General features: G+C 32.1%; 4 protein-coding genes across 6 annotated transcripts; 1 reads left to right on the top strand and 3 right to left on the bottom strand.

Annotated features, from left to right (window-relative positions):
• Positions 1-2913: 2913 nt before the first annotated feature.
• LOC126666768 (uncharacterized) lies at positions 2914-5682 on the bottom strand. 3 transcript variants are annotated; one of them, XM_050359629.2, is made up of 5 exons: positions 5394-5682; positions 4522-4592; positions 4096-4231; positions 3761-3870; positions 2914-3156 (listed from the first exon to the last, which is right to left on the bottom strand). In XM_050359629.2, the coding sequence occupies exons 1-4, from the start codon at positions 5548-5550 to the stop codon at positions 3806-3808; spliced, it is 429 nt and encodes a 142-aa protein (XP_050215586.1). In that variant the 5' UTR covers positions 5551-5682; the 3' UTR covers positions 2914-3156; positions 3761-3805. The 3 variants fall into 3 exon arrangements, with proteins under 3 accessions (XP_050215586.1, XP_050215585.1, XP_050215584.1); XM_050359628.2 differs by having other exon boundaries at positions 2914-3121; XM_050359627.2 differs by lacking the exon at positions 2914-3156 and having other exon boundaries at positions 3597-3870; positions 5394-5681.
• A 1236-nt stretch (positions 5683-6918) lies between these two features.
• On the top strand, positions 6919-10465 carry LOC126669892 (uncharacterized). The gene is made up of 7 exons (XM_050363530.2): positions 6919-7369; positions 7455-7524; positions 7663-7718; positions 7984-8059; positions 8176-8212; positions 8777-8891; positions 8970-10465. Exons 1-7 carry the CDS (start codon positions 7059-7061, stop codon positions 9205-9207), a joined length of 903 nt encoding a protein of 300 aa, XP_050219487.1. The 5' UTR covers positions 6919-7058; the 3' UTR covers positions 9208-10465.
• Positions 9234-10222, bottom strand: LOC126669893 (uncharacterized). Its single transcript, XM_050363531.2, has 2 exons — positions 9795-10222; positions 9234-9682 (listed from the first exon to the last, which is right to left on the bottom strand). Exons 1-2 carry the CDS (start codon positions 10220-10222, stop codon positions 9523-9525), a joined length of 588 nt encoding a protein of 195 aa, XP_050219488.1. The 3' UTR covers positions 9234-9522.
• Positions 10466-10555: 90 nt separating the features above from the next.
• Positions 10556-12323, bottom strand: LOC126669960 (probable F-box protein At1g44080). The gene has a single exon (XM_050363610.2). The coding sequence runs from the start codon at positions 12246-12248 to the stop codon at positions 10932-10934; it is 1317 nt and encodes a 438-aa protein (XP_050219567.1). The 5' UTR covers positions 12249-12323; the 3' UTR covers positions 10556-10931.
• Positions 12324-13059: the final 736 nt, after the last annotated feature.

Below are 13059 nucleotides of genomic sequence, written 5' to 3'. Positions count from 1 at the left end.
CCAAACATAACAAACTTTGCTTCAGGGGCCTCTCGAACAAAAGAGATAAAGTATAGGGGCCTCCGCATGGGTTTTGCCTATATAAAATCAAACACATATATGATATTTCATCAGAGAAATTTTTTTTTTGGAAAGGCTGAAAAAATACTAAAAATTTGTTCTGTACCAATTATTTTGAGGGTGGGCCGGAAAAATTATCTTCTTTCCGTCATATTACTACTTATTATAGATCTATTCTTTAATTCTATAAGTATTCGTTAGGAAGTTTTTTTTTCGGGTTGGTTTTCAATCATGCTTGAATACTTTTGTACTTGTTTTGATTCGATTTTTTAGATTTTTCAAAAAATATTAGTGTTTGTTCTGTTCGGGTTTTAGATTCGAATTCTTGTAGATTTAAAAAATTGAGAAGTTGTAGATCTAACTTTTGAAGATGAAGATCGGAAAATACTAGATTTTAACGGATCGAGTGGATTGTCTGTCAAATCGGTAAAAGAAGATATCGAAGTCCAACGAAACTTTATTTATCGTTGTGTTAATTTTACGAGATTCATGTCTAGATTTTTCTTGTTTTCGCTTAATTTTGTTGCTTGTGTCTTAGGTTGTTACTTATTATTTAGTAGTTCAAATTTTAAAAGATCAATTATTACCTTTTGTTATATGACTTTCATTTTTTGCAATTTTAATCTTCATGAATAGATTCTAGCTTTAAAAAAATGAGTTGAATTTTAATTATAAGATATAACAATTTTCAAATTCAGTCGAATTTGAGCTCCATAATAATTGATGAAAAAAATTCTCAATGTAATTGAACTTCGACAATTCTATTTTAAACGTTTACACATTTATATAATTACTCTGAGTATATAAGGTGATCCTAACTTTTTACACTGACTTGATAATTTGTGTTTGCACCTTATATACGGGTCGTGTCTGTCTAAATAAAAATATGAACAGCCTAAATACGAATATGGTATGATTTAAATTTATTTAATCATTTGATTAATGTATAAATTTATTATTATAATACAAATGAAATTCTTACCACCTATTAATCTAAATAATATAGTTATACATAATATAAAAAATACAAAAATAATTAATAATTTAATAATATATTAAAACTTTAAGATAAATAATATTTAATTGTGTTTAAACGGATTAGACGTATGCGATATATTCAGGCACATTGTCGTAAATATAAACAAGCTGATCTATTTATTATACAAACTTCTTACTCTAATTTAAATTCATTTAGTTTTTTAGTAGTATATATTATTTAATCATATCATGTTTAAAATTGGCAGATGTCTTACTCCATTCCTCAACATGACCTCGGCCTCCACTTCTGCTATTATGTAAACGTCACAAACATTTTTGTTTATAAGGTTGTAGTTTTTTTGGAATCATAACTTTTTCTCATCTTTTTGGACAGCTTTTTCTAACTCATTTTCATAGAAAGTAGAATAGAATAAGATGATGACCTTATTACTACGATCCCCATCATAAACTTCACCTTCATCTTTATTTAAATTTCTCAACATTATCTTTTTCTTTACTATTATAAACTTAAACCGTGTTTGTCCTCGTTTTATATTTATAAATAGCCAAACGCGAGAATTTCGACCCTTCTGAGTTGCAATTGTGATTTCGCCCGACTCCGCCTATGCATCATGCATGAGTTACTCATGGATAGCATGGTCTCAAGTCCGTGGTAGAAAGAGGATTGTGGTAGGTTTGTGACGACCGCCATAAAATTTTATCACATCTCATAATTTATAGACTTTATTTTTTATTAGTACAAGATCCATAAGTTTTTCTGAACGAATTCTAACTATAAAACAACACCTTTAAGTTTTTCACGTTCAGATTAATTCTCTCGAGGTGTGTAGGTTCTCTGCGGGAGTCAAATGCTAACCCAAATTAATTTTAAATGACTGTATATATAAATATAATTTGAACCTTACCTAAGTTATTAGAGCGACTTACCAACTAACTCGCACCTTGATATTATTATGAATTCTATCAACATAAATGTTGGGGCATTCTCTCCTTGTGATTCCACTGGAACCTGAGTAAGAGCGGACCTAAACATATAGCCTGAGAAGTCATCAATACCCCCTTTAATTTCCATTTTTTAAAAGATTAATTTCCATTTTTTTAAAATAGTCTTTTTTTATACAATTAGTCCTCTCACTTCCACAAAAGCTAATTCCTCCATTTGAAGATATTTTATAGTTCACTAGGATTGCGTGGCTAACATGTCATGAAATAGACTATCAAATCAGACGACACATCATTAAAAATTAACAATGTTAGAAAAAAAAATTATGACATGGAAAACCAAATTAGACAATAAAAGTTTAATGGCAATTGAGATACAAATTAAAATTCGGGAGCAAAGAAAGAAGATAGTTCATGAACGGTTAGTATAAATTACCCATAATATTAAAGCAAAACTGAATTAGCCAACTTAACAAGACTGAAATTTAGTTTGATTCAATTTTTGATTGATATAGTTTGATTATGGTTAATAATCTAAATTGTTTTATGAGCACATTACTATGAAGCCCCTCACATTTGTCATAATAGACATTTTTGTTTATCATTGGTGTAAGCCAACTGAGCTAAAGATAGAAACAATGTTAAAAAAACGATGTGGTCCCCCACTTTGATTTCTGTCAACAATTCATCCATCATATTTGAAATTTAATTTGCCCTTAAATCCTTTAACTCAATTGACTAACACTAAACTGTTGACAAAAACAAAATGAGAGACATATAATTTTCAAATAAGAGAGACTAAAATGTGAATTATGACACGGGAACTTCAGAGCAATTTGGTCCTTTTTTTTATTAAATTGGTTAGACTCAATTTTTAATTTTTTTTTCCCAAAGTTAACCGAACCGACTGAATTATCGAAATTCAAAATAATATACTTAATTTCACTTTTGTAATCTTAAAAAATTTAAGATATTTTAGCAATTTTGTTATTGTTTGAAAGTTGATGATTTTGGCAGCTGTATCTCCAAAAAGTTAATCCGATGCATTAGGAGAGGGATTCAAAAATTTACAGGTAGTGGAAGAACCATTAACAACAACAGAAGCAGCATAAGTATTTGCCTGCACGATGAGATGATTTGAAGTGTAGTTAAGACCTGTAGAACACTATGAATATTGAGATAATGCCAGAGATGCAGATGACGTGGAAGAAGAATTTTGATGATGTTATGTAGATAGAATAACAAATGGGAAAGATAATAGAAAAAGAAAGATTACAGAAAAAATGAATGAGCAGATTTAGTTAGAATTAGCATAATGAAATTAGTATTAATGAAATTCAGTTATTCGGTTAACCAAATAACAGATCGAACTAAACACATATGTTGACTTAGATATAATTTAGTAATGTATTATTTTGGTCACGGTTTGATTAAGGAACATTAGAGAAATTCGGTTTCAGTAAATTTGATTCGGTGATTGCACTTAACCGACCAATGCACATCCCTAATTCGAGCCACTCGAACATGTAATATGTCAAATAGGGAACTGGGAAACTAGTTCGAAGCAGGCAAGTTAGCTTCTAACAGTAATAGGGTAACTTTAAACCCCCAAATCACCTTTTGCCATTAAAAGATCACAAACTATAGATATATCTGTTGGAGATAGTGAACATAAGTTGTCTGTTTAGTATGAAATTTAGGTTACAGTATTTACATGCTAACGTTTTGAGACAATGTGAAAGTTTAGTATTTACGAAACCTTGGGACAGTCCTCCGTGCAATGCTGTCATCATGGGGTCTCTGTTCAGTTTTTCTCAAGTTCCCTTAATCTTGCCCGTTCCACCTTCCTTTTCCGCCATTCCTCATAAGCTGAGGGATTTTATAGATATTAGTACCAACATCGTAGCCATATAATTGACAACATTTATACAAATTATTTCAGTGTCAAAGGGAAGAGACAAAAGAGAATGAGTTCCGCAGTAAAATAATGTCAGCGGCCATGATGTCAACTATGGCTCAAGTCTTGCAATTAGATTAATGCTACTATGCGCAAGAGCAGAGAGAGTTAAAACAGTTGAGGGGCGGGTGAGTCACCTTTCAGATTGGCAGCATCGTTAACGGATCGGAGATCCTTTAACCGTTTAGAAAGGTCAACAGCAGCAGTTTGTTTTGTATCCTTCTGTTGAACTGTTTCTTCTTCTGCATAATTTTCGTTCTGAATTTCTTTCACCTGCAAATGCAAAAAGATCAAACTTCAGTATACTGAACTTCAAATCATGAGCTGGGAGCATTGTAACCGTTTTTGTTGCTCATTCAAAGAGGATTAATAGAATATTGAGAGAGAGGGACTTGATCCCAGCTTTGATGAAATTATGTAGTATTTCAAAACTACGTACTTAAAAATGCAAAACAGCACGATAAGAAAAAGAAATAACTCCATATCCCCTTATGCGTGCGTGTGTGACACTTGGAAATAAAGTATGAAACAACCGTGCAATAACTTAAAAGCCAGAGACATACCCTCTTTATCAGCTTCCACGGTTGCATGGCCAAACGTATCTCTTCAGACTCCTTGATATAGCGCAGCTGAACTGCATTTCAATCAGTCATACAATAGAACATGGTGGATTATATGTCAATTGCAGTTTAAGTTGAAAGAAGATCACAAAAACAAAAAACACATAGAAACCAAGAAATATGATCAAATATGCTTCAAAATATCCCTTGTAAAGATCCATATTCTTATAATATTAACATTATCATGCCATTCTGCACAAATTGTCACAAATTTGCTGACTGTATTCTGCAAAAACTTATTACGATTTTCAATACTTATAGTTGGCGAAAAGAATGTTCATATACGTTGAGCAAGACGCGGTATGATACACTCGCTAAAAATTATATAACATCGCAATAATCCTATTTCGATATATTAATCTAAACAGGACCTATCCAAAAAAGGGTAAGCCCAACAAGTACAGAATATAGTAGATTCAATCAAAGATGACTGAAGTACAATCTATAGTAATATCTGATACAAAATACAATAATACTCATAACTAAAGTGTATTCAAAATCTCATTTTCGAGGCGTTATATGAACTACAAATGATCTAAAGCTGCTGTTACAATATGCAAATTGTGATACTCAAGTAGCCCGGACACGGACACGGGAAACGGAACACTTTGATATGGACACGGCGAGACGGTGTTATATGCAAAACCGGATTACCCAGAATCAGAAACATTTCAAAAACTTTAAAAAATTATCACCTGAGCAATTAATAAACAATACAATCACACAGAATAAAATACCAATTGGTTAAATATCTTAATAATTGAAAGAAAAAAAACTAGAAAAAGTATAACTGATAAATTAATACTGAGAATGACCTGAATTGAACTGGTTAGATGATGAGGGTCTGTTGTTGGGAGAAGAAAAGAGGAAGCTCTGAAGAAAAAAAAGGGCGGTGATCAAATTGAAGAGTGTTAGCAAAATTGTGGCGTTCTTGAAAGATAATCTGAGTCTCCATGACTGGTTTATCTCCATTTTTAATTTTTTTTTCTTGATTTCTATGGCAGAGAGGTAGCCAAGTGAAGTAAAAAAAAAAAGACCCAATTTGAATGTAAATTAGGAATGTGGAATTTGAGTTAGTTGGATTGAGCTCTTTTGGTTTTATTTTTGTTACTGTTGGCAGGTCGAGATCATTCTTCTTTATCACTTTACCTTCTTTGTTTCTCCATTTACTCTCTAATTTTTAACTAATTCAAACTGGCAGTAGTTTTGATAGTGAATAATTAACAAATATATTATTTTCAAAAAAAAAAAAATATTGAAATAAAATTTAATATCATATTCTTAAGAAAAATTATAATATTTAATATTTTTCTAATATATATGAAAATAAATAACAAAAAGTAAAACGCGATTGAGAAAGTTTTTTTTTCTCTCCTTTCATTTCATCTCTAATATATATAACATTCGCTTAAATATTAAAACATCATGATAAAAAAATAATCAAAACATAAAAAGCTAAATTTGTATTATTGACTTTTTTTTAAAGTTGTTTAATTTGATTTTTTATTCAATCTTTTATATAAAATAAAAAACTCATTATTTTTTTAGGTAGGTCATTTTTACTAATGGAATATGGAGCGATATCAGACGCTTCTAAATTTAAAATAATCTTATTCATATTTTATTTAAGGTTTAAATGCACCAAAAATCACAAACTTTCACGTGTTTTTGATATTTAACATAATCTTTTAATTTTGACATATTTAACACGAATTTTTCAATTTTTTTACAATTAAGACCACCTGTATTTTCCTTTGAAAAATAGTGTCATTTTTTACATCCAAAACGGTGCCGTTTTTAATCTAAATTAGTGTTGTTTTATATCCAAAACGGTGCCCGTGTCTTTAATTGCAAAATTTTGAAAGTTCGTGTATTTTTTTGCCAAAATTAAAATATTATGTCAAATACCAAAAACACGTTAAAGTTTGTGATTTTTAGTGAATTTTAGCCTTTATTTAAAGATTAGTATGTATGTAGAATAACGTTCTTAATTTCGTTGTTAAAAGGATCCATATGTATATAAAATAGAAATTATATAAAAAAATATATTTAGTAAGTATTAAATAAATAAAAGTTAACAATGAGTTTTAAATGAATTTAGCTTTTATAATGTTAACCTTTTGTTGTTAAAACAAATCACTAGTATCAATTATCGAATTAACAATCAACAAACATGGTTAAAAATAAATTCAGACACTATTCTATAAATATAAAATCATTTAAATGTAAAAGTATCAGATACAATAATACGCCAGTTTTAATAATCTTACTCACGTGGCACTATCCACATCATCATATATTTCCATGTCATCACACTATCGATATTGGCCAACGCCACTTAACGGCAGTATTAACGTCCGGTTAAGAAAAACACGACGTCCATTTGGCTCTGGAAAATACCGTTTACAAATTTTCTTTTCCTTTCGATTTTCCCGGAAACCAAACAGATCAACATCTGAATCGAAAAAAAGACTAAACAAATGGAGAAATTAGAAGAAGAGGTGGATAATTTGAAGAAGGAATGGGAAGAAGCTTATTCAAATACAAAACATCATATTAAATCAATCGAAGAATTTGGGAAAAAATCAAGAATCTCATCGGACGGAGTAGCGCCGGCCACCGGAGAGAACAATAATTCTCTTCCGAGATTGAACGGGTTAGCTCAAGATGGATTGGCTTTGCTTCAGTCTTTGCAATTTAAGCTTGACCTTTTTGCCCCTCAGTTAGCCACTGATGATCAAGTTCAATCTGCTCAAACCTTGCTCCAATCTTGGAAAACCCTAATCCAAAGGTAGTTTTAATCCTTGAATTTTAGTAATTTTCAATTGCATCCTTTTTCATTTCAATTGTTTTTAATTTTGTGCTCTGTGAATTAGTCTGCGGTTGAGTTTGAGAAATGCTAATTTGCAAGCTAAGGCTAATATGAGAAAAGTTGCTAAAGAAGAGGTAAAAATGTCGTTCTACTACCTATATTTTTTAATTGCTTAATTAGTGTACTTACTTATTTGTTAGCTGATTTAATTATTGTTAAATTTTGAGACTGAAAATAATGACTTAATTTACATTTGATTGTTTAAATTTTAGAGAGAGCTTCTTCTTGGTGGTGGAGAAGAGTCGACAATTCGAAGGCGTAACTTGCAGTATGTTTAGTTTGCTTCTGTTCGTTTCAATCGGATTAATGTACAGTTTTATGTGTATTGCCAGTCTATTATTCATGTTCATGGGGTATTAAGTGTTTGTAGGATAAGTGGTGGGATTAGTTCAAACTCAGATGATAATCTGAGTTTGAAAATGTGAAAAAGTACATAATTTTTGATTGTTAAAGTTTCTGAATTTATCTGGTTTATGATTGTGTCCTACTCTTTATTTTCATTGGTATTAATGTTGCATAATTTTATGTCTCAGGACAAAGGCTGGGATGACATCTGCTGCCGAGAGTATCACGGACAGCCTTCGCCGCACTCGTCAGCTAATGGTGCAGGTTAGTTGCGTAGCTTACTTGCCCTTTTTGTTCACTTAATACGTCCATATGTTATGTATAATTAAGAGTACACTCTTTGATTGATTCTTTTTTGGTCCGTGTCTTCTAATGTACAGGAGGTGGAACGAAGTGCTAACACTCTCGTGACTTTTGGTAGGTGTTTTCTGTTCTCGGTTACTAAAACACCTGGCCTTTTTTATTGTTGAGTTTAATGTAGTAGTAAGCAAGATGGTAAACTCCAATGAACTTTTGCTGTGATGTCAACGCGGACTAAAGGTAACATGAGGCAATCTCAGCTGGGTAAATGAAAGTTGGAATTACCTTGATCACCTTGTCTTCTTGGATTCAGAAATCTCGAAATTATCTTGACTTTTGCATCACGCCCACTAAAAATTTCAGTCTCTATGCTAGAGGTTATATTTTTATTTCAAATTGTTGATTAAAACATGAACGTAAATGAATATAGCACATGTTCGCTACTTGGAAAAATTGATCTGGTATTAGTTTACTTGGGCGGTTTTAGGAAATGCATGATACGATTACGAATACAATTTTAGCTCAAATAATTTATTTTTGTTATTGGTTAGTGCACATCATACAACTTCTGCTTCCAAATTGACTTCTAAATTTGAGATTTGAATGAATCTCGGTTGTGTTGCCTTATCCAAAGGATGGTTCATAGATAGCTGATCTACTATGTTTGTGATGGTATTACAGAGGAATCAACAGGGGTACTGAGGAAGGCTGAAAGTGAATATAAAGGTCATCGCTCATTGTTGACGCGGACCCGAAATCTGCTCTCAACAATGCAGCGGCAGGATGTACTCGACAGGTATTAAGAGCAATTTTCTATCTTCATGATTCTGATTATCTTTATCTACGAATTTAACACCGAGTAATATCTGAACAGGGTGATACTTGCAGTGGGACTTCTCTTGTTTTCTTGTGCAGTATTGTATGTGGTTTCAAAGCGCATTGGGCTTCTCAGGTTGCAGAGACAAGTTACTGCTATTATAAAAGCCGGTATGGCTGGACATGATGAGATCATACCAAGAGTTCTTGAAGAGGGTGGTTTTGCTCAGGTTTATGACAATGCAATTCCCAAGGTGGAGGTACCTTTAGAAGGGAATATGCATGATGAACTTTAACATAGGAATTTATTTAAAATAGAAAGAAAAAAAGACTGCCGTAGTATGTCGAGTCGAGAAGTATGTCATTTCTAGTTTTTTTTCCATGATACATTTTTTTAAATGCAATTTTTCAGATTACCTTGTTGTAATCAGATTACATTGCAAATTTCTACATAAAAGACGAATGAACCTCTTCTACAACCAAATGCAAGAAATCAAAAGTCTATTGTGTATTGCAATCTGTCAATGAATTGATCTGAATTTGCCATTTAAACAAAGAAATGATCAATCATGATCTTCATTGACTGCACCAACCAAAAAAGGAGATGATGATTAAGCTAGAAGCCAGAAATTTTTGTGGGTTTTTGAATTCAGAAGATAGCCTGCATTTTGGCCCTTTTTCTGCACTCCGACGCAGGTACACTTGCTGTTCTCTATCAAATACTCTGCTGTGTCTATCCCTTTCATCCCTGAACTCCCCGATCTCTTATATCTGCTTGCGTGCACACACACATTATACAATATTTGGATAATTTAATTGATCATATTGAGAATAATCATGTAGTTACGGATAATTCATTGAGATATATATGCATCAAACTCACCCTAACAATGCAGTCGAAAGACTCCGTTTTTGCCCGATGATGATGAGATCACCGCCTAATATGTTGCATGCACCCAGAATAGCATTGCCTTTGTCTTTGTTGGTATCCATTGGTATATTTTCGACCCGGATACGGATTTTAGGCTGAGCAAGCTCACATACCTGCTTCATTACCTCAAGAAAATCTATATCGGTTCCTTCATTGTTGTGAATGTGTTCCTCCAAGAATTTAGAGGTAGAAGGAAAACTAGACTTTTTCAGGAAAGAAAATGTATTTCTCCATGAATTCGGATTTTCGATATGAAGAAGTATAAGCTCATCATTTTCAAGAACTACATGAGAAATTGCATATTCAAGTGCACCTGCCGATTCCCGGGTTGGTTCAGCCACCAGTATTATCTTCCTTGCCGGCGAGCTTCCACTTTCCATGGCCGGTAGCTCGGTGCTATGACCATGAATTTGGCAACCGCCGCACCACCACCTCCCCCACCACAAACAAAAAGGTATAAACTTTTGAGGTAGAAAAAAATGCAATGGGAATAATATAATCCTTGCATTATGATTTGTTTTTGTTTAACAAAAATACCAACAAATTGTCAGCTATGATTTTGTGATTGACAAGATATCCAACATTGTGTTTTTTTGGTTAAATTTAGAACAGAAGTTGGTGCATTGTTATATTTTGCTAATTTTAAGTCTGTGACTTGGTCAACACCAAATTTTAGAGACTTATTACTATCAGGCTGTGCAAAAATCAAACCCAACCGAAAAATCAAATTGACAGATTCAGTTTGGTTTGATTTGATATTATAAAAAAAGTCGGTTTTTGGTTCGGGTTTAAACATTGGTAATCTAAGTTAGTTTTAATATAATCTGAACTGAAATAACCGAATTGAATCGAGAAATTGACCGAACCAACTGGTTCGGTTCAATTTGAAAAAAATATATGAATTTCTTAAATTCGGTTTCAACAGAACACACACCCCAAATTACTATAAGATCAATATCAGCTGTATATAACAAATAGAAACTTGGATATTACAGATAACAAATTTTCATTTTAAAATTGACATATAAGAAAACTAGATTATGTTTACAACATTAGCTAGAAATTTAGAATACGAAACTCAAAATTCCTTCACCATGGATTTGGGATTATCCAAATTGGTGGTGGATAAATCCTTCCTAAATTATGCAAATTAAACAGCTCAACATATTTGTCTTGAAGACTAAAAACTCCAAAATCATGACCTCCGTACAAATAATCATCATGCATTTCATCCCAATTATCATCAGAAAAATAGATCGAATTCCTCTGACATCCCGGAAATTCCGCAGCTGAAACCGAAATTGATTGATTGGTTCCGACGAACAACACTCGATCATGCAAATTGTCAATTTCAATCCAGTTCTGCTCACTGGCATCCAATTTATAAACATGGAACATCTTTGTCTGATAGGGACAAACCAAAGGATGAGTATCTTCGTCACTTAAAAGATACGACTCGTCGACAACTTCGCCTTCTGTATTCACAAAATTCGCGACAAATCTAACGACGAGCAAAAGATCACCGCATGAATCCACCAAGTAACTTTGAGTAAAATGTGAATCTTTATGCATTCTCATGGACTCCAACAACTTTTCCGTAACCGAAGGATGAATTTTCCGTTTCTTGACCGGCAAGCAATCACCACGAACGTCCCAAACTTCAACAGAAAGATCCAATGTCAATGCATACAGATGATTATCACGAGATAATATATCAACATAGCCTTTGTTTTCATCACCGTCAACAGTAATCCAGCCGGAACTTCCTTTCTTATAGAAGTAAAAAGATTTCGGACAATATAAATCGCGTTTTATCAGCACAATTCCAAAATCCTTATCATGGGATGGATCAGACAATAAAATCGCTTTCCTGAAACTAAAGCTTTGGTGTTCATCAACTTGATCCGCGCGAAGCAACGGTAACTCAATCCGAACTTTCGAGAAGGGATTAACAAGAAAAGGGCAGTTCGGTTTATGATTATGCAAAAGTATAACCCAACCATGAGACGAACCAATGCAACAGTCACTGTAATTAAACAGTTTACTCATGTTCGGTAAACTATATTCTTTCTTGTCTTCAAGACTGTAAAAACAGCGACTGTCCGAAACTTTGTCGTCCATGTCGTCAGGATCATAATCTGGACCTGGAAGCAACAGACAGGGCGTTTCCGACGTTAATGGAGCGTACAACGAAGACGAAACATACGACTCTGCGGCGCGATTCCATGAAGAACAAACTGATTTGAACCTCATGATTTGAACAGAAGATAATTTCGCGAGAGTGAATTCGAGAAGTTCAGGAGCAAGATCCAACCAGTTCGGAGAGTTTGAAGTAGTTGAAGATGATAATCTTTGTCTTTTGATGGAAGTATCAGAAGTTGAACTTAATGATCTTTTGATCGCCATTAATGTTGTGTATACTGAAAGCAGTGGTGTTTGTTCTGTATTTATAGGAATAAATAATCCTAATCCTTTTAGGTTAAATGCATGTCTCACGGTTCTAGTAAAATTAGGTTAATTGTAGTCCTTATTAGATTAGGAATATGATTATTTAGGAAATTCTATATTTTTATGAAAATTTCCTATTTTATTTAAAGTAGCTAATGTTATTATTTTTATGATATTATTACTTACTTTCTGGTTTAATTATAATAGGAACTTGTGTAAAACCCTCGGAATTGACCAAATTGAAATTAAAATGTAAATTTGAATTTAATAATTTAAATTATCTAAATATTACTCTCTCTGTTTTTTAAATTGTCAATTTAGCCAAAATTGCACATATTAAGAAAGAAGATTTTTTGTTTTAAATTATAAGAGTAAATACTAATATAATCCTACTAGTTAATAAATACTACTTTGTAAATTGAATCATAGAGTTATTTATTAGGAAAGAATAAATTTGGAAGATCCTAACTAAAATTAACTTGAAATCTTAAATGGACAAGTAAATATAGACAAATTTATTGGCTAAATGGACAATTTAAAAAAAAATGGAGAGAGTAATAGTTTAAAAAAGAATTTAGTTGTTTTAATATCAAAATTGGATACATGCACGGTTTATATTTGATTTTAATATTTCAAATAATATGATGGTATAAAAAATTTGAATAAAATAAATAATATATTATATTATATTATTTAAGTATTATATAATGATATATCAAATAAATATAAATAATACTAAATGCAACTGATTAGTTTTTTAAAAAAAAAT

The sequence above is a fragment of the Mercurialis annua genome, linkage group LG2 (assembly GCF_937616625.2).
Source record: "Mercurialis annua linkage group LG2, ddMerAnnu1.2, whole genome shotgun sequence".
NCBI classification, from domain to species: domain Eukaryota; kingdom Viridiplantae; phylum Streptophyta; class Magnoliopsida; order Malpighiales; family Euphorbiaceae; genus Mercurialis; species Mercurialis annua.
The sequence above is the reverse complement of the archived record's forward strand: the minus strand, read 5'-3'. Positions and strand labels throughout refer to the sequence as shown.